Source organism: Taudactylus pleione, unplaced genomic scaffold (assembly GCF_031769625.1).
Source record: "Taudactylus pleione unplaced genomic scaffold, aTauple2 ptg000824l, whole genome shotgun sequence".
Lineage (NCBI taxonomy): Eukaryota > Metazoa > Chordata > Amphibia > Anura > Myobatrachidae > Taudactylus > Taudactylus pleione.
The window spans coordinates 1,323,127-1,343,600 of NW_028285226.1; the positions used below are offsets into that span (position 1 = coordinate 1,323,127).

General features: G+C 46.8%; 1 protein-coding gene across 3 annotated transcripts in view; it reads right to left on the reverse strand.

Annotated features, from left to right (window-relative positions):
• Nucleotides 1-235: 235 nt before the first annotated feature.
• The window catches only part of OSBPL9 (oxysterol binding protein like 9), a 162,465-nt gene continuing 142,226 nt past the window's right edge, over nt 236-20,474 (reverse strand). For all 3 annotated transcript variants that reach the window (XM_088458301.1, XM_088458300.1, XM_088458302.1), the window contains 6 exons: nt 19,074-19,137; nt 18,358-18,498; nt 17,673-17,751; nt 16,437-16,528; nt 6,108-6,243; nt 236-1,529 (listed from right to left, as the gene is read on the reverse strand). In XM_088458301.1, coding sequence (XP_088314427.1) covers nt 1,455-1,529; nt 6,108-6,243; nt 16,437-16,528; nt 17,673-17,751; nt 18,358-18,498; nt 19,074-19,137 — 587 coding nt within the window. In that variant the 3' untranslated portion in view covers nt 236-1,454. The remainder of the gene's footprint in view (nt 1,530-6,107; nt 6,244-16,436; nt 16,529-17,672; nt 17,752-18,357; nt 18,499-19,073; nt 19,138-20,474) is intronic.

The following is a 20,474-nucleotide window of genomic DNA, read 5'->3' on the forward strand; positions in this document are numbered from 1 at the left end:
TTCAGTTCTATTTCAATAAGCCCGTGGCTTAGTCACGCTAAACTGCGTTTTCTGATAAAGACAGTATGACATACACAATAGCATAACTATAACTTGAAGTCATCATCTGGTGCTATAGAACCTTACACTTTAGATGGGGAGAACATTAGGATGCTTTAGCTAATAGAGTGTCTGTATCATGCACATGCTATGTATGTTAGTATGTAAAGAGACGTTACTCATACAAAACTTTTCTGGAGATTAGATTTTAATTGCAAATCATAAATGCAGATCTAATAAAATAATTTGCTCTAACATTTTATTAGGAAATAAATAAATACAAAGGCAAGACCAGTTTGGGGGAGAAAAAAAATACTATATATAAGTGACCGGTGGGATGGAAGAGGCATGTCGGAGGTCTTTAAAAAAAAAACCCATAAGAACTTTGGGGGAGTAGATGGTGGAGAAAGTAAAAGAAGTTGTATAATTTTCAGAATTAAATGTTCTGTATCTATTAAAATGCCGGATTCATATTGTATATACAAGAGAGATTGAAAAGCTACTTATATAGAATAGCAATTCTATATAAGTTTTACGTCCTGTATTCAGAGGAGAAAGAATACAGCACTGGGCAAGCGTTTGCTGTACAATGCACTTTACATAGTTGCCCAAGCCAATTCTTTACCTTAAGGTGTACTCGGTGCGGACACACGTGGAGGCTGCCATTTTGTGGCCTGAACCAATATTTGTCTCACTAGTTCCTGGGGATATTAGAGAGCCTCATGTCTCACTAGTTCTTAGGGATGCCACTGACATCACAGGGAGCCTCATGCCTCAGTGATGCCACTATTTCCTAGGTATACCGGTGAGAGTGACATCAGTGAGGCATGAGGCCTACTGTGCTTTTCCTTAGGCTACCACTGCCAGCACTAGAGGGCCTCATGCCTCAGTAATGTCACTGGTTCCTAGGTATACCACAGACCAGGACATTAGTGAGGCATGAGTAGGGATGCCACTGTATGCATAAAGGGTCTCAATGATGGCACTAGTTCCTAGGGATGCCTCATACCTCAGTGATGTCACTGAACACATAAAGGGACTCACGGATGTAATTATTACCTAGCATACCGATAGGCGCTTTTTTTATGCTTCACTGTTTAGCCCACAAAATGGCTTCATCCACTATAGGCAGACGACATGTACCCTTAAAGTGGGACAGGGAAAGTACAGGACCATTAAAGCATCAAGGGTGGAAGATGTACACGATGCTGTGAGGTCACCACATCCTGCTTGAATTGTCACTCTGTAGAAGTCCAGTATCCCTGAGTAAGGAACCGCTGCAGTGTAAGCTCTCAGCACCACAGGGAGAAGCTGTCCATCTGGAGATATGAGACGAACTTTCCTTTCTGGGCTTCAGATGAGACCTATATTTCTAATTCAAGAAAAGATTCTGCTACAATTGTTCTGTAAGCCACTTAGTGCCTGAGGGAAGGCTGTCGTTTCAGCAGCGGCTCATCATACACCCAGCACTCTCCGTCTTCATGGAATAGCTAAGAGAAGAAGATACAAATCAGTGCTTGGAAGAGCTACTGTCACTTACAATGAGTAAGAGACACAGACACACACACACACACACACACTTCTGCTGCTGTTTATTTACATATAGGGTCACACGTGAACGAGAACTTGTGGATCATGAAAGGTCCCAATTAAGACTTTGCTGTCCCGGAACCATGACTGGTGGCACAAAAGTAAATGTACACAGCACAAGCAGCAGGCGAACATTCATTAACCCCCTGTACAGGCTGGGGCAGAGGCGGATTTAGACCTCACGAGGCCCTAAGCAAGACACCGATTTGGGCCCCCCCTTTCTCAAACAGTCCATAACACTACCTCACTGACAGCAGCCCATCCCCCTCCCCCCCTCAACCAGCAGCACATATCCCCCCCCCCTCACTGACAGCAGCACATCCCCCCTCTCACTGACAGCAGCGCATCCCCCCCCCCTCACTGACAGCAGCGCATCCCCCCCCCCTCACTGACAGCAGCTCATCCCCCCCCCCTCACTGACAGACAGCAGCGCATTCCCCCCTAACAGCAGCGCATTCCCCCCCTCACTGACAGCGCATCCCTCTCCCTCACTAACAGCAGCGCATCCCCCCCATCACTGACAGACAGCAGCACATCACTCCCCTCGCTGACAGCTGCGCATCCCCCCCTCACAGACAGCAGCACATCCCCCCCTCTCACCGACAGCAGCACATCCCCCCCTCACTGACAGCAGCACATCCCCCCCCCCCTCACTGACAGCAGCGCATCCCCCTCCCTCACTGACAACAGCGCATCCCCCTCCCTCACAGACAACAGCGCATCCCCCCCTAACAGACAACAGCGCATCCCCCCCTAACAGACAACAGCGCATCCCCCCCCTAACAGACAACAGCGCATCCCCCCCCCACTGACAGCAGTGCATCCCCCTCCCTCACTGACAACAGCGCACCCCCCCCTAACAGCAGCACATCCCCCTCCCTCACTGACAACAGCGCATCCCCCTCCCTCACTGACAACAGCGCATCCCCCTCCCTCACTGACAACAGCGCATCCCCCTCCCTCACTGACAACAGCGCATCCCCCTCCCTCACTGACAGCAGCACATCCCCCCTCCTCACTGACAGCAGCACATCGCCCCCCCCCTCACTGACAGCAGCGCATCCCCCTCCCTCACAGACAACAGCGCATCCCCCCCCTAACAGACAACAGCGCATCCCCCCCCCCACTGACAGCAGTGCATCCCCCTCCCTCACTGACAACAGCGCACCCCCCCCTAACAGCAGCACATCCCCCTCCCTCACTGACAACAGCGCATCCCCCTCCCTCACTGACAACAGCGCATCCCCCTCCCTCACTGACAACAGCGCATCCCCCTCCCTCACTGACAGCAGCGCATCCCCCCCCTCACTGACAGCAGCACATCCCCCCCCCTCACTGACAGCAGCTCACCCCCACCCTCACTGACAGCAGCTCATCCCCCCCCTCACTGACAGCAGCTCATCCCCCCCCCTCACTGACAGCAGCTCATCCCCCCCCCTCACTGACAGCAGCTCACCCCCCCCCTCACTGACAGCAGCATTTATGAATTTGATTCAAGCCATTTGTCTACCTAATATCTATCTACAGTATATACTCTTAATAAAATATTCATTAAATTATTCATTAAATATTCTCTGTAAAGTGCTATAGTCTACAGGAGGGGTTCTCAAACTCGGTCTTTAGGACCCCACACAGGTCACATTTCCCAGGTCACCCACTGACACATTTTAAAAGGTCCACACAGGTGGAGATAATTATTTCCCTTGTGATTCTGTGAAAACATGCACTGCTTGGGGTCCTGAGGACAGAGTTTGAGACCCTGTGGTCTGCAGTATATAGAGGAAGGTACAGATGGAACTGGAGAACAAGAGTTACTAAGGCAATAGTTTTCATATCAGGTGAACTACTGCAGGATTGCGGTGCTGGGTTTCAGTCAGAAACACTGCCAGAAAAACTTGGTTCCTCAGCTCAGTCTGCTCTATCTCAGGGATATATTTACTAAAACCCGCACTTTAGAGGTGGAAATGTTGCCCATAGAAACCAATCAGATTCTACTTATTTATTTAGCACCTTCTAGAAGATAATAGCTAGAATCTGGTTGCTATGGGCAACAACTCCACTTGTGAAAACCCACACTTTAGTAAATATACCCCTCAGTCTATATACATGTAAGCTTGTGCTTGTTCCTTGTATTCACTGCCCACATCTTATCCAAACTAGGAGGTGGGAGTGAGGCGCTAGCGCTGTGGGATACACCTGTCATGGAGTAAGTAATAATAAATATAACAGTTGCTATACTAGCTTGTCTTGTGACTGAAGCCCCCTCATGACTACTTGAGAAAGAGACAGGCTCTTAAATAAAAAAGTGACATATAAATAATTATGCAGTAACCTCACTACCCCTATTGTGATGGTGGATGTTGGTGAGCTCATTTGCCCCAGATACTAAAGGCAGCACTGCCAGGCACCTCACCGCCCACGCCCACCCCATCCTCCCCCAAACAGTAAAGGCCCTGCCAGGCACCTCACCTTGCTGCAAACAATAAAGGCCCTGCCAGGCACATCACCTCGCGCCCCATCCATTGCTACAAACAATAAAAGCCCCTGTCAGGCACCTAACCTCCTCTAGGTCCCTCCCCTCCCCAAGCAGTGTAGGCACCTCACCTCGCGCCCCCCCATTGCTACAAACAATAAAGGCCCTGCCAGGCAACTCGCGTCCCCCCCCACCCATTGCTACAAACAATAAAGGCCCTGCCAGGCAACTTGCGCCCCCCCCCATTGCTGCAAAACGTAAAGCCCCCCCCATCGCTGCAAACATTAAAGACCCCAGCCAGGCACCTTACCTCCTCCAGCTCCCCCCCCCCCAAGCAGTATAGGCACTGCCAGGCACTTCACCTCCCCCCTAAGCAAACCCCAATCCCCATCCCCCTTTGTGAAACTTTATTACCCAAGATAGTAAAGGCAGGGACTGGCAGGCAGTAACCAGCAGCGCGCAGAGCACCTCGCCGTCTTCCTGTCTGTGTTCTCGGCTCCTCACTCCCCCTGTGTCACATGCACACAGTGCAGGAGGGGAGGAGACACTAGAGTAGACAGAGTGGTGCTCTATCAAATAGATGTGGTTGGCGGCTAAGCTCCGTCCCGTCCAGCCTGCTGGAGCCTGGCAGAAAGAAAATTCTCTTTGCCCTGCTCAATTATACATCCCTGTCAGCGGCCGGGCCCCTTGGGACCCGCCGGGCTCTAAACATGCGCCTGAGTTGCTAGCGGTAAATCCGCCTCTGGGCTGGGGTGCTGCAGTCATATCATATATTGTATGTCTCCTAGGGTTAAGTAAAAGCATAAGCCAAACACAGACTGGCTTTTACGCTAGGTGGGATTATACAGAATGAGTGTCCGGGCTGAGTATAGCCGACTCTGTATACAATGGTCTATATACGGGCTTAAGGGTTCATGTACAAGAGGTTTTTATGCAATTTGGGGAACCAAGTGTATACCCACAATGCCCTGCCATTCCCCCTCATTACAGTAGCAATTCCCCTCTGCCTCTGCACAGACTTTATTACAGTAACAACATGCCTCTGCACAGGGCTTTATTACAGTAACAACATGCCTCTGCACAGGGCTTTATTACAGTAACAACATGCCTCTGCACAGGGCTTTATTACAGTAACAACATGCCTCTGCACAGGGCTTTATTACAGTAACAACATGCCTCTGCACAGGGCTTTATTACAGTAACAACATGCCTCTGCACAGGGCTTTATTACAGTAACAACATGCCTCTGCACAGGGCTTTATTACAGTAACAACATGCCTCTGCACAGGGCTTTATTACAGTAACAACATGCCTCTGCACAGGGCTTTATTACAGTAACAACATGCCTCTGCACAGGGCTTTATTACAGTAACAACATGCCTCTGCACAGGGCTTTATTACAGTAACAACATGCCTCTGCACAGGGCTTTATTACAGTAACAACATGCCTCTGCACAGGGCTCTATCAGAGCCACAACATGCCTCTGCACAGGGCTTTATTACAGTAACATGCCTCTGCACAGGGCTTTATTACAGTAACAACATGCCTCTGCACAGGGCTTTATTACAGTAACAACATGCCTCTGCACAGGGCTCTATCAGAGCAACAACATGCCTCTGCACAGGGCTTTATTATAGTAACAACATGCCTCTGCACAGGGCTTTATTAGAGTGCTAGCACAAATGTCACCGATTTCTGGATCATTGGCTTCCGTACCTGTACTTTTGTACTATTTATTTGTGTATGTGGGTATCTCAAATGGGCACCATCACTCCAGCTAAGTTGGGTCTGGTCCTAAGAAACTGATGGGATAACTAAAGCCTAAAGCATATTTTAAATCCTGCACAATACAGCACAAGTGCAAATGGGCTTCTGGCAGCAAGAGGTACTGACAGGTCAGCAGGGAAGGTTCTGAAATATCTGCCTTATGCTCTACACTGCCATCTAGTGGACATACAAGAACTAGGACACATGTTCCATCACTAGTGAAATGAGTGCACGCACCCTGGTCTCCCACTGTAGCTCGTTCTCTTTGCGCTCTCTCGCTTCCGCCCGCTGTCTCTCTTCCAGACTGTGCTTTGCTTCCGTAGCAGCATCAATGTCTCTGATCTTCAAGTTTAATGTTACATCTTTCCACAACCTAGTAAAAATGTTTAAACATATATGTAAATGAGATAAGAGGATTCTGTCGCCCTCTACAGGTCTCCGGTAGAAACAAGTCTGTGTCTACACCAGCTCTCCATAGAACAACTCATGAAAGGGAAAAAACACTGATCCAAATACAAACTTAATGATACATACTTAAAACTTGTAATACCACACTGAGATATACTGTGCATATCTCTAATGCACAGGTTCTCTAACTCGGTCCTCAGGACCCCAAACAGTGCATGTTTTCCAGGTCTCCTCACAGAATTAAAAGTGAAATAATTAGCTCCACCTGTGGATCTTTTAAAATGTGTCAGCCAGTAATGACTACACCTGTGCTCCCTCCAGGAGACCTGGAAAACGTGACCTGTGTGGGGTCCTGAGGACCGAGTTTGAGAATCACTGCTCTAATGCATTCCCCTTTCAGCACTGTGTGTTTCCCCATTTCCTTTCTTTGAAAGTGGCCACTTAACTCTCTCTCTCTCATTTCATTAACACTTACTGATTTATCTTTACACATTATTCTTTACACTTCACTATCACTTTTTTTCCCCTTTTCGTGTGATGCCCTAGGGATGGTCCTTGGCTTGAATTTTTTGGGGTACCTTGCTTCTCGGACGTGAACCCCTTAATGTTAGGGACGCCAGTATAGAGGAGCCTTGACGATGGCCTGGCGCTTATTCATATATTTGCAAATGTATGTAACTAATACCTCTGAATCTCTATTATCATGTAGGATTTAAGTATATTTTGTTGATATTGCTGCAGTGTGCTGGAGGGAAAATCTCTTTTTTTCTGTGGTTCAGTGGCCACTTTGCAATGAAGTAGAGCAGGAGTTCCCAACCACGGTCCTCAAGGCACACTAACTGTCCAGGTTTTAAGGATAGCCATACTTGAGCACAGGCAACTTAATTAGTACCTCAGATATTTTGATTAAACCATCTGTGTTTGAGCATGGATATCACAAAAACCAGGACTGTTAGTCTGCCTTGAGGACCGAGGTTGGGAATCACTGAAGTAGAGACTCACATTCAAACCACAACTATCTTCGCTACAGTCGCGGCAGGTCCCATAAGACCCTACTAGCGCCAGGCGTTTCAGACACAATTTTGGAAAAATATGCATAAGTCGTAATGCGATGCGAATAGGACGCACATGGAGATTGCTCTGATTATTTTGATATGTGACACATGTATATCTGTGTGTGACTGAGTCTCTGAATCTGTATATGAAATGCTACAATGTAGCAGTCACAGCTTTTTTCCATTCTAAGTTCCGTTGTGCTTCATATACAGACTCAGGTGTTACACAGATAAGGAGATTTATGTCATACCTGGAAAAATCCTTTTCTTCGAATTCCATGAGGGACAGAGGGACAACGCTGGGGTATAATCTGTGCACAAGGACTGGGCACCAAACAGTTAATCTTTTTTTACATCAGGGCAGCCCAGCCTCCTTCTCCCCTATACCCCGCCCCAGGCACGAGAGTTAAGATAGCAAGCCCGAGGCAGGAGCGAGAAAGGAGTAGGAAGACTGGCACACACACAGACCCATACACCCGAAGAGATAGACAGGGGAACCAGAAACAGAACAAACCCCCACATGCCAGGTGAGTCAGGGTGGGCGCCCTGTGTCCCCTATGGAATTCGAAGAAAAGGATTTAACCAGGTAAGACAAATCTCCTTTTCTTCTTCATTGCCGTAGGGAACGCAGGGGAAATGCTTAGGGATAATGCTGGGACATCCTAAAGTGCGGGGACGCTCTTGAGCTGCACTGAGAACTCTCCACCCAAATGCCACGTCCGCGGAGACGAAGGTGTCAAAGAAGTAGAAATAGATAAACGTGTGGACAAAAGACCACATGGCCGCCCTGCAAAGCTGCTCCACCTAGGCACCACAGCGAGCTGGCCAATAAGTACCTACTGACCTGGTGTAATGAGCAGTCACCAGGGCTGGTGCAAGAGGGTCTGCCGCCATGTCCAGGCAGCCAAGGTCTGCGTCGTAGCCGGCCAGCCCAGTTTGTGAAAGCAATAGAGCACAAAAAGGGAATCAGACTTATGGATATCGCTATTGCAGTCTACATAGATCCGGAGGGCTAACCACACTCAAAGAGGCCTCCGGTGAAGAATCAGGAGACTGAAAAGCCGGAACCACAATCTCCTGGTTGATGTGGAACCGGGAAAGTAACTTTGGAAGGTAGCCTAACCGTATCTGAAGAAAGGCCCGGTCCGATTGAAAGAACAGAAACGGGGAGAGACACGACAGTTCAAGTCAGACACTCTCCGGGGCAATGCTCACGTGGAACAGTGAATGTCCACCGACTCTAAAGGAGAAGACTGAAGAGCCCTAAGCACTAAAGACAAATCCCAAGTAGCCATCTGAGGAACCCTGAAAGAGAGTTCTGACGTCAGTCAACAACGTCATCCATCAAATAAAGTGGAAGCTGCTCAAATAAATTTGGCAATACTCTTCAGGTGCATGAAAGGGAGGTGCCACATTAAACAAAAAAAACAGAAAGGGGGGTGTCCCCCAGTACCAGTAGCGGCTCCAGGCACGGGCAAGCTGGTCCGTCGCCCGGAACGCCACTGTATCCGGAGGGCGCCAGAAACGCCCACCCACTCGCCCCGGCGGTATAGGGATAATGTAAGCTCAGGGGGAGGGAGCGGAGGAGGGAAGGGGCGGCAACTCAATACGGCGCTAGGCGCAGCACAGCCTAGCGCCGGCCCTATAAGGATCAGCACCTCCTCCTAATGCTGACTGTATGTAAACCAATACCTCTGAATTTCTATTATCATGTAGGATTCAAGTATTTTTGATTTATCTGCAGTGTGCTGGAGGGCAATGTTCTTCTTTTTTCTTTTTTCTGTGTTCAGTGTAAACCCCGCCCTTTACATGCACCTGTAGTATATTAAGCTGATTGAGCAACTACCATATTTTTTGCTTGCAGTTTGGAGGCATGAAATGAGTCAGCATTAGGAGGAGGTGCTGATCCTTATAGTGCCATGTGGAGGTTTTTTGGGGTACCTCCAAGGTAAGTTAGCTCTCAGCTCATACATGTACTGTTATCATGCAGTACATCAATTTGTTATTATATGACCCAGAGTGGGTGCTACTATTATGTAGCAATAATTATTTTGGGGTGAGCGTTTGGGAGTGGGGCCCCCGGGATTGTTCTGGCTGGACCTTGCTCATGGCATCACCACTTGATTCACATAGAATATTTTTTCACTTTCTATGCGTTTGTGTATTATTTATGTCATTTTAATTCTTTTACATCTCATTAACACTTATTGATTTATCTTTACACACCTATCCTTTAACACTTCACTATCACCTTTTTTCCCCTTTTCGTGTGATGCCCTGGGGGTGGTCCTTGGCTGGAGTTTTTTGGGGTGCCTTGCTTCTCGGACGTGAACCCCTTAATTTTAGGGACGCTGGTATAGAGGAGCCTTGATGATGGCCCAGCGCTTATTCATATATTTGCAAATGTATGTAAACCAATACCTCTGAATTTCTATTATCATGTAGGATTCAAGTATTTTTGATTTATCTGCAGTGTGCTGGAGGGCAATTTTCTTATTTTTTCTGTGTTCAGTGTAAACCTCGCCCTTTACAAGCACCTGTAGTATATTAAGCTGATTGAGCAACTACCATATTTTTTACATCCAAATTGAGACCCAACAAGAACATCAACGCAATCCATCTCTGAAAGATTACAGAGAGGACGGAAACATACACCCCCAGGGACTAAAGGCAGAAACCCAAATCCAGGCCCGCCTACAGGAAAGAGAACCCTAGAGAGAATAAAGGACCTAGGGTTAAGGCCCCTGGCCGAGACCAAGAGATCTCCTCCAAACCCGGTGATAAATCCTAGCTGAAGCGGCTTTGCGGGCACGGAGCATGGTAGGAATGACCGACCTGGAAAAACCCTTGGCCCTCTGGACAAATGTCTCAAGAGCCACCCCATCAAAGCGAGATGGAAGCACGGGCCCTGAGACAGGAGATCCGGCCACAGCGGAAGATGCATAGGAGCGTCTATGGAGAGACCCTGAAGATCCGTGTACCAAGCCCTCTGCAGCCAATCGGGAACCACGCGGTTTATGGTGCCGTCTTCCAGTTTCAATTTGCAAAGAACCCGCGGAATAAGCGAGATCTGTAAAAATATGTGCATGAGACGAAAAGACCCACCTAACCACTAAGGTGTCCACCAAAGCTCCCAGATCCCTGGTGCAAGAAACGTATCTCGGCAGCTTGTGGTTGTGTTGAGACCCCATCAAGTTGACGTACGGAAGGCCCCAGCGAAGATCCAGAAGCTGAAAGAAGTCTGGATGAAGAGACTTGCCCGAGTGAATGTCTTGGCGGCTTAGGAAGTCTGCTTCCCAATTCTGTACCTCTGGAATGAAGATCGTCAACAGAGCCGAAAGATAAATCTCTGCCCGGTGGAGAATGCGACTCACCTCCTTCATGGCGCCGCAACTGCGAGTGCCTCCCTGATGTTTAATGTAGGCAATGGTGGTTGCGTTGTTGAACTGAACAATGCTGGAGGAGCGGTTGTGCTAGCTGGAGGAGCGGTTGTGATACACACAGAGCCCGAAAGACTACTCAGAGCTTCAGAATGTTGATCGGAAGGCAGCTCTCCTGAACCATCCACCGACCCTAAAAGGACTGCTGGCAAGGTTACGGCCCCCCACCCACGCAGAATTGCATCGGTGGTGAGAAGGACCCAATCTTGAATCCAAAAGGGACAGTCCTTGTCCAAGTGGGACACCTATAGCCACCATAAGGTAGAGCCGGATTTCCCGAGAGAGTCTGATGGTTTGTGACCTGATGTGGAGGATAGGAACTGTTCCATCGGGTCAGAGCATCCCTCTGAAGTGGGCGAGAGTGAAACATGGAATACTCCACCATGTCGAAGGTGGAGACCAGTGAGCCCAGGATCCGCATGCAGGAGTGATTGGACACTCAAAGGTGATGCAAGAGTACGCGCATCTTGTCCTGAAGGGTCTGAATCTTGTCCACCCGGAAGACTCTCTGAACAGTGAAGTCCAGTAAAGCCCTTGGGTGGAGCATCTGCTAAGACTGAGTTAAAGAAGACTTTCTCCAACTGATGATCCACCTGTGAGATTGGAGCAGATCTATCACCAGATGAAGATGTTCCCTGAGGACATCAGGAGACTGGGCCAGGATAAGAAGATCGTCCAGGTAAGGGAGAATCCAGATCCCTCTGCGCCGTCAAAGAGCTGCCTCGTGAAGATATGAGCAGCTGTGGAAAGACTAAATGGCAAAGCGCAAATGTTCCCCCAGACTGCAAGCTGGAGGAAGTGTTGTTGACTGTGCCGTTTAGGAACAAGTAAGCATCCTGAATATCCACGGAGGCCATGAAATCCCTTGGTTCCAGTGCCAGTATAATAGAATGCAAAGATTCCATGTGGAACCTGGGGACCCGCAAGAAATGGTTCAGAGCCTTCAGGTTATTGGCCGAAAAGACCCATTTGACTTCTGAACCAAGAAGAGGTTGGCATAGAAGCCCGTGCCTCTGAGTCTGGGGTACTGGAATAATTACCTTTGACGCCAGAAGGGAGTGAATGGACTCCAGCAGTGCTTTTCCTTTTCCTGGATCCGCTGGAATGCCTGTGGAAAAGAACCGGACCAGGGAACACCTGCCGAAGGTTACAGCGTAGCCTTGAGAAACCACCTCCCATACCCAGGCATCAGATGAGGTCACCAGCCAGGTCGTGGAAAAGCAGAAACAGGCCTCCCATGCTGGGGTCCCCCAGGTGGAGGCCCCCCGTCTGGCTGCAAGCTAGGAGTTGGGCTTGGTGGCGGGACGTCTGGCAGCCCAGGACTGTTTGCTTTGGTGCTTGGAGCCCTTGGAGGAAGACCCTTGGTACCTGGAGTAAGACTGGCCCATGTCCTTTCCTTGCGGATAAAAGAAGCGATAAGTAGAAGCTCGTGACCTAAAGGCCGCCACAGAAGGTAGAACGCCGTCTTGGATGCCACTGTGGCAATAATCTTGTTCAATTCCAGACCAAAGAGAATGTCCCCAGGATAAGGAAGAGCCTCCAGAGCCTTCTTAGAATCTGAGTCAGCGTGCCAGGAAGTTGACACTTTGGAGGTTAGGATACTAGTGTCAAGGGCCGCCTCGTCCAGATAGGAGGCAGCCTCCTTAATATGCAACACTAGGGAGAATAACTGGTTCCTGGGAGTACCAGAGGAGAGGCCCTCTTCTAGGGTGCCTATCAAACTGCCGATGGCCTTAGCCACACAAGCGGAAGCCAAAGCCAAAAGTGCAATAGCACCTGCATAGGAATAAATAGCCTTAAGGAAGATTTCCAACTTCCTATCCGTCGGATCCTTATGGGAAGCCGTATTAGGGATAGGTAGGGTAGAGTTCTTATCTAAGAAGGCAATATGCGCATCTACTGGGAGAGGAGACTCCCATTTATAATGCTGCTCAGCAGGGAGTGGATAGAAGTTTGGAATGTGATTGGAGACCTGAAAACATCTATCAGGAATGGTCAGAGCCTCCGGTAAGAGATCCTCCAGCTGTTCTGACTTGGGGAACTGTACTGAAACCCACTTTTGCCGCTTGAAAACTGGAGTCTTGGATCTAGGGGCCGGTTCCTCATTCTCAATTTGCAGAATCAGTTTAAATGTTTCAATCAAGGCCTCTACATCTATCAAAGATGAGGATTCCTCCTGGACAGAGGTGGCCTCCCCATTTGAAGCAAAGGACCCGACCTCCTCAAGGTCTGAGGCATAAGCAGACTGAGGGGAAGTACCTTCCCATCTGGATGGCCCGCGTTTGGAGGCACGGTCCCTATCTAGCACCTGCTGGAAGGAGGCGGACACCTGTAGCAACAGATGTTTGCAATAAGGGGAAGGTGCAATGAATGTAAGGCCACACAAAGTAATAAGTGGGGTGTAATAAAGTGGGACACAGAGAACCCCTTACCATGTTAACACAAGGGTTAATTGGCCAGTACACAGAGACTATACAGTGTTAAACAGGACAGAAAAATGACAGGCAGAAGGAAAGAAAAGAAAATACCTTTCTATAAGAACAAGATCACAGTACAGTCAATGCAATAAAGCTATAGTGGGCAGTGAGTGGTCAACAGTCCAAGCCCCAGTCGGCTGGAAGCAGCTCAACTGTATAACTTGACCTGGGAGTAAGGTATACAGGAGCCCAGCTTACCGCCGTCTAGCTGCAGCCGGCTGTGTACTAAAAATGGCCGTTCAGTGTCTCTGTGAGAAGGAGACGAGGAAGTGAAGACACCCTCTGGCGGATAGCCTCCGTGAGGGAATGCACCAGGGGCTAGAGGAGAAGCTAACATGGAGAGCCCACCTCCCCCTTCTGACAAGAGTCCCCAGGACAATGGCCGCCACTTGTAGAGCCCCTCGTTACCTATGTGCCCTGGTGGTCTAGCATGGGTGTGGGTAGCCCAGCCACCGTTTGTCAGAGACCCGCCGGCGGGTGAAGCTGTGCCAATGCAGCCTTACCTTTGCTCCCCCAGCATCCGGCTGGGGTCCTCAGTGTCTGTGGAGGACCCAGGACACACTGCACTGATTTGAGGCTGCATAACCAGTCCCCTGTTTAAAGTGTGCCCAGCTCATGCCACACCAAACGCAAACTGGCCTGCCTGGGGTATAGGGGGAAGGAGGTTGGGCTGCCCTAATGTAAAAAAAGAGTAACTGTTTGGTGCCCAGTCTTTCTGCACAGCCTATACCCACCCCAGCATTGTCCCTGTGTCCCCCTATGGCAATGAAGAAGAAATACAAGTGTCGAATATCAAATTAATCAGCACAGTCTGCTCGAGTGTCCTAGATGCATCGTGACTTAGATGCATATTAAGCTAAAAAAGACGCCCAACGCTAGCAGAGTAGCGCGGGATCAGGCGGGTCTCTCACGCCAGGCAAGTCACGTTGCATGGCGTGTTGAGGCTAGATGTACGAGGACACATCTGAAGATCACAAGTAGTCTGAAAACCTCTGCATTAGTTCATGCTTTGTGGCTTTCCTTGGTCATTCCCTGAGAGAGCAGTGTAACACAGCATGTGCAATATATTATTAAGCTTCTTCTATATGACATGATCCACTCATTTGCCTATAAGGGACCTGGAGGAAAATTTACCGGCAAATCCTGCAGCTTCTTGGCGTTTAACCCGGAAATGTAAAACAGCAATTATCTTAAAAGCAAAGTGTTTTACCATTTGCAAAACAGCTGCTTACTAAATTTACCCCCAGATCCCTTAACGGCAGCTGGTAAATACCCCCTGAGGTGTGTGGAGAAGATGATGGCACAGTAGAAAGCTTGGATTGCCGTTAGCATGTAATACAGCATGCTCTATATATGTTCTGGGCTAATAGGGGAACAGAGTGATAGAGGGTACACACACAGTGCACAAGGTCCTATACAATAAATAAAGCAGTGACCCCAGTGAGAGCTTCTCATTAATCTAATTCTGTGAGAAGAGTCACAGAACATGCCCTGTTGGTGAGGCCAGATCTGAAAGGTCAGGGTGCAGGTTGGTGTCCCTGCAATAGCTTTATGCTAAGACATTACGTCACACGGATATGCCAGAAGTCCGTCATTGTAACACAGTAGAGGGTCATCACTGCATAGCAGTGCCAACATGAGGCAGCAGTATTGAGGAAGTCATGAGAGGAACCCGCAAGGTCATCGCATCCTATTCTTGTGTCACAGGGAATTCTATTCAATTTAACATTTCTATCTATACCCGTCCACCCACCCACCTGTCAGAGAGCATTATATCACTGAAAGATGGTACAGGGGAATCTACCTTTGGTGATGGTATAAAAGATTAACAGTAGAAAGGTCGACAGTGTTTAGATAGGCACCAGATGTCAGACAGTCAATAGGTCGATAGGGACAAAAGGGTCGACACAGAAAGAAAGAAAAAAGGTCAATAGGTACAAATGCTCAACACATTCATAAGGTCGACCTGAAATTGGTCATCGCGTGTTTTTTTTTTCTCTAACCTTAATCTTCACCCTAATCCTCCCCTTGGTGCCTAACCATGTAACCCTCCCCCCTCTGGTGCCTAATCCAGACCCTCCTTGTGCCTAAAACTAATTGTCCCTTTTAGTGTCTAACCATCCGGTAAGTTCCTAACTCTCCCTCCTGGTACCTAACCGTCGGGGTAAGTGCCTAAACCTTAAAAAAAAAAAAAAGTGTCGTCCACGTGCGTCGACCATTTTCATGACGATATTTTGAACATTTGTACCTGTCAACCTTTTCTATGTCTACCTATTGACTGTTTAACATCTGCTGTCTATCTAGACACTGACATTTTCACTGTCTATATAAAGAGCCATATTCAATTAGAGGCGAAGTTTTCGCCTGTCCGACTGTTCGCTTCATTCGCCTGTTTCAGAGGCGAATTTATTCCGTGCTCGTCCCCGCTTTTCGCCTAATTCAATTGCAAAACAGGCGAACACGGAAATAGGCGAATGCGGAACAGGTGAAAAGTACTGAAAGAATTGGGGAAATCAGTCTGTACCCCAGAAAAAGATGCACTAACATAGGGAATCAATATAGATGTGTACTAATAGCCCTAATAAAACTATTTTGCGTACTTAAGTTGTGTAAATTGGCTGCTATTAGCGTCTTTGTAAAAGTGGTGAAGAATGGCATAAAGCTGTATTTTTTGGTGAAAATAAGTAGTCCAGACAAATTTGGGGAGCTTGAAAATGGGTGCTAGCATATTCTTATGTCTCTAAAGTGAAGTTTTAAAAACCGTGAAAAATCCACCTGCTGCATGCACCTGCAATCCCAAAAACACCTTACCCATACTTGTGGACCCCCAAGAAGTATTTTTCGCTACTTTTAATGTTTATCCCCCCACTTTTTAAATTTACACCCCAAAAATGACATGTCTTTTTTGGGGTGTTCTTAGGTTTTAGTTTCTGGTTTTTTTTGCGTATTTGTCCTTTGGGGGCTGTCCCAAGGGGTCTGAGTTGTTTCCCCATGTTTGCACCCCAAAATAAAGATTTTGCATTTGTTTTCACCAGCTATTGATTGGAGAATCATTTTTGGAGAATTGTTTCCACTTAGGCGAAATTGTCCTGGAATTGAATTTGGCGAATTTATTTTAGGCGAATTTTTCACAAAAAAACAGGCGAATATGGCTTTTCGCCTCTAATTGAATTCCCCTCAAAGTACCTTCTAGATTCATAATCCATCTGATCTTCCAATTTCCGAACCTTCTTCTTTACAGTAGGCATTTTCTTGGTATCTATAAAAACCGCATTCTCCTGCGTGAAAGAAGATAGATTTACATATATGTAATAGGAGCAGAAGGACAAAAAAAAAGTAACATATGAGTAGGCACATGTAACATTGCTTATTAAACGTGTCCCATGACATCAGAGATCGCAGTCTCTGGGTTGCTCCAGCTATTATTCCCCCAACTCCTCACAAAAGCATCACGTTTGGTGTTGATTTGTGTCACATCACTACATCTTCTATAAGATACCTGGCAGGTAAAGCGTGAGATAAACCAGCCACAGGGAGTCATCACACTGTTATATATTCTCAAACATAAATATAAATGACTACAATACAGGTGCATCACTTGGATAGGTTTTGTCCTGACGCTAGACGTTATCTGTAAGCCATTGTGGCCACATGTATGTCAGTTAGGCCAAGTACACATGGTTAGTAAAATTAAAAATTTAAGGTTTGTTACCTGCAATTAACTTGTATTAGAACATATGTAAAACTAAGGGTCACTATGCAAATGAGCAATAGGATATAGATTTGCATTATAACGCGCATTTAGTTGTGCTGCATTATATTGAACACTTTCCGGCATTCACAAAATAATAGCATAGGCTAATCTGAATGGGATGGAGCCAAGAATCACATCTGTACGGGCAGCACAGTTGGTGTAATGGTTAGCATCACTGCCTCACAGCACTGAGGTGGTGGGTTCAATTCCAGTATGTGTCTGGAGTTTGTATTTTCTCCCCATGCTTGCGTGGGTTTCTTCCGGGTGCTACGGTTTCCTCACACAATTCAAACATATACTGGTAGGTTAATTGGCTCCCAACAAAAAATTAACCGTGGTGGGTACTGTAGGTATACATGTGATGGTGAATATAGATTGTAAGCTCCATTGGGGCAAGGACTGATGTGAATGGACAATCATTCTCTGTAAAGCGCTGCAGAATATGTGTGCGCTATATAAATAACTGGTAATAATAATAATTTGGTAAGTTCCTGTTTTGTCACCGACACACACTTACATACACAGACTGAACATGCGTCATATATAACATGTAGTTGGCATGCTAAAAAAAAAAAAAAAAAGCATTTTAAATGCCAGTGGGCACGTCGCATTCAACAGTGAAATATTATAAAGGTCCATTATAATTCTGCTGTAAATAAGTTCCATACCCCATTTGCATATTTTGCATACATTACACCGTTCCACTCTCCTTCCACCGAGCACAGTGATTTCTTGTCGTTAGGAGAGCTGTATATAAGGGAGAAAACACATGGAATTACTAACAGAGAGAGAGAGTGGTGTCAGCAAATCCGGCTCACACTACAATATAGAAATATATCAGGCTGTTTCCAACACGTAGACCCAGGAAGGTACAGACCCTGGTGGGCGGATAGGTTTTATATAACATCTGTAGTGCCGGTTATCCACGGCAGAGCATGCAGCAGGATGTACTGTGCAGGGCAGGAGACGCTCCTAATTGCAACACAACTAATAGTGGACATAGCAAGTACAATCCCAAAGGGCTCATAAACACATAAGGTATGGAACTACTTTATTGTCCATTACAGATCCCCTCCACTCATGTGTGTCAGGCCCCCTCCGCTCATGTGTACAGGTCAGTGCAATTCTGGACTGTTTTACACCAGGTAACAAATATTAAAGCAGATTACCTGGGGGGGTAGATGGATCAAAATGCCAAAGACCAATATCCATGTACAGAGGGGAGGAAAAATAATATGATAACGTAGGGGATCATTACCAGAGCACAATGGAGCCCAAATCCACACCATACAAAGGCGTGAGCTAATCACGCTGCAATACTGAGCACGGTCTAACAGCGCTGTACAAACTCACTAGATTTCTGCGGTGATTCTGTGCTTCTTGCCGCCATAGAAGGGTTTGGTATGGAACGTAATGGTTGCGCTGTAGCCAGTTTTGGAACAATTAATGTTGCACTCTCCTCCCAGCTCCACCCAAGGTACTGTCAGTATAGACCTGAACACAGAGAGAGATTATCACGGTGATGTAATGAGCCGAGTCTGACAGTATAATCTCAGCACTATTAGAGTCAGTTATTCAAACATAATGTTAAATCTAAACAGAGTACATCATGCGGCCCCAGTCAGAAAGCCAAGTACTGCTTACTGTTTATACAACTCCCATTATAACACATGAAGAATATATTCATTCCATTAGGTCACCAGCTTTATGCCACCGCCATCATGGTATCAGTTTTAGTCTGCCCTCTAAGCTGGTAGCACAAAGGGAAAAGAGCTACAGTCATAGTACAAACACCTTTCAGTCACCTAGAGAAAAAATACTTGACCTTTAGAAACAATACTAGTTCCAACTGTGCAGCAGTGTTTCTGTTACTACATATTGTGACCCAGGGTTCCCAAACCATAAGGGTCCAGGTTTTAAGGGTATCCATACTTCTGCACAGGTGGCTAAATCAAATGGACCAATACACTAATTAAGCCACCTGTGCTCAAGCATGGATATCCTTAAAACCTGTTAAAGTGCTTTGAGGACAGAGTTTAGGAACTGCTGCTGTAAGTCGTCCTTCTCACCTGCCGTAGCCGTTGGGGAAAGTTAGAATGTAGTGTTCATCGTAGTCCAAACAGGATACACAACCTGCAGAGATACAAAGGGGGACTAATCAGGCCTTGTGCAGACTCCACAGTTGTCAGAGATACCGGGAACATAGGAGATAAAAGGTGTTCGTGCTGTTCTCAAATCATCATCATTTTAGAGCTAATCCCTTTCTTCCGATGTAGGTTTGTCCATCTCTGAGGAGTTCTGCAATGCACTGACTACAAGACCGGGGGCCAAATGTAATAGGGGCAGAGTTTAGAAAATGTGACAGTTTAGCAGTAAACTCTGCATGTTCTCAGACTATTAAATTGGCCAACTCGCATGTTTTCAGACTCAGAAAACTCATGATTTAAACGCTCATCCAGATGTTTTCCCATTTTGAATCTAAAATTCGACGAATGTGAGAGTTTACTGCTAAACGCTCACCCTATTACATTTGGCCCCGGATGTAGGAAGGCTATCTTGACTGCGGGGCCACAGCAGGCCTAGAGATGGACAGTCATGCAAAGCAGGAGAGAGGACCTTGGCGTGGACAATATACTCTTATTACACTAATACAAGAGTAAAAGAGCAATGGCGGTAACTGCATTCTATCTATTTTATTATTTACACTAGTGACCCGCCACGGCTTCGGAAAGAGCAATTTTGTATTTACTGCCAGGTCTTACTATATTGCCTTTAACCGAGGTCTTATTAGATTTCCTTGTAGACAACATTAGATATTTTTCCTCCTGACGTCAATACGAAAAGATTTAGTTTTGACGTTATACGCAAATGGGCCACAAAGTTGTCCATGAGAAAAACAGTCTTCACTCAGATCAATGGGAAAACGGAAATTTTGTATCAGTAAACAGGACTTGCATCATTTTTTTCTGGAGAAACAGTTTAATATATATCAATCTCTACAAGGAATGGAATAAAGTTAATCGTTGTGATATATATGTAACGGTTTAGGCAGAGTAAGCTAAGAAAGGCGCTCGGACGTCCGTTTTTTCATTGACTTGCTTCACTAAAATAGTCACTGCTCGGCTCCCTTTTGTCATACAGTAATGTTTCATACACCTAACCCTTCCTCTGCAAATGCTTTATAGCAGTAGTTCCCAAATGCAGTCCTTAAGGCACCTCAACAGTTCAGGTTTAGGAGATATCCATGGTTGAGCACAGGTGGTTAAATCAAATTGACTGAGGTACTAATTAAGTCACCTGTGGTCAAGCATGGATATACTTAAAACCTGGACTGTTAGGGTGCCTTGAGGGCAGAGTTTGGGAACCTCTGCTCTATAGAATAGTGAAAACTACATCAAAATCTGTCCTGTGGTTCTGGAGATTAGCCCAAACACACAGACAGACGCCTACCAGGGACTTTATTTTATACT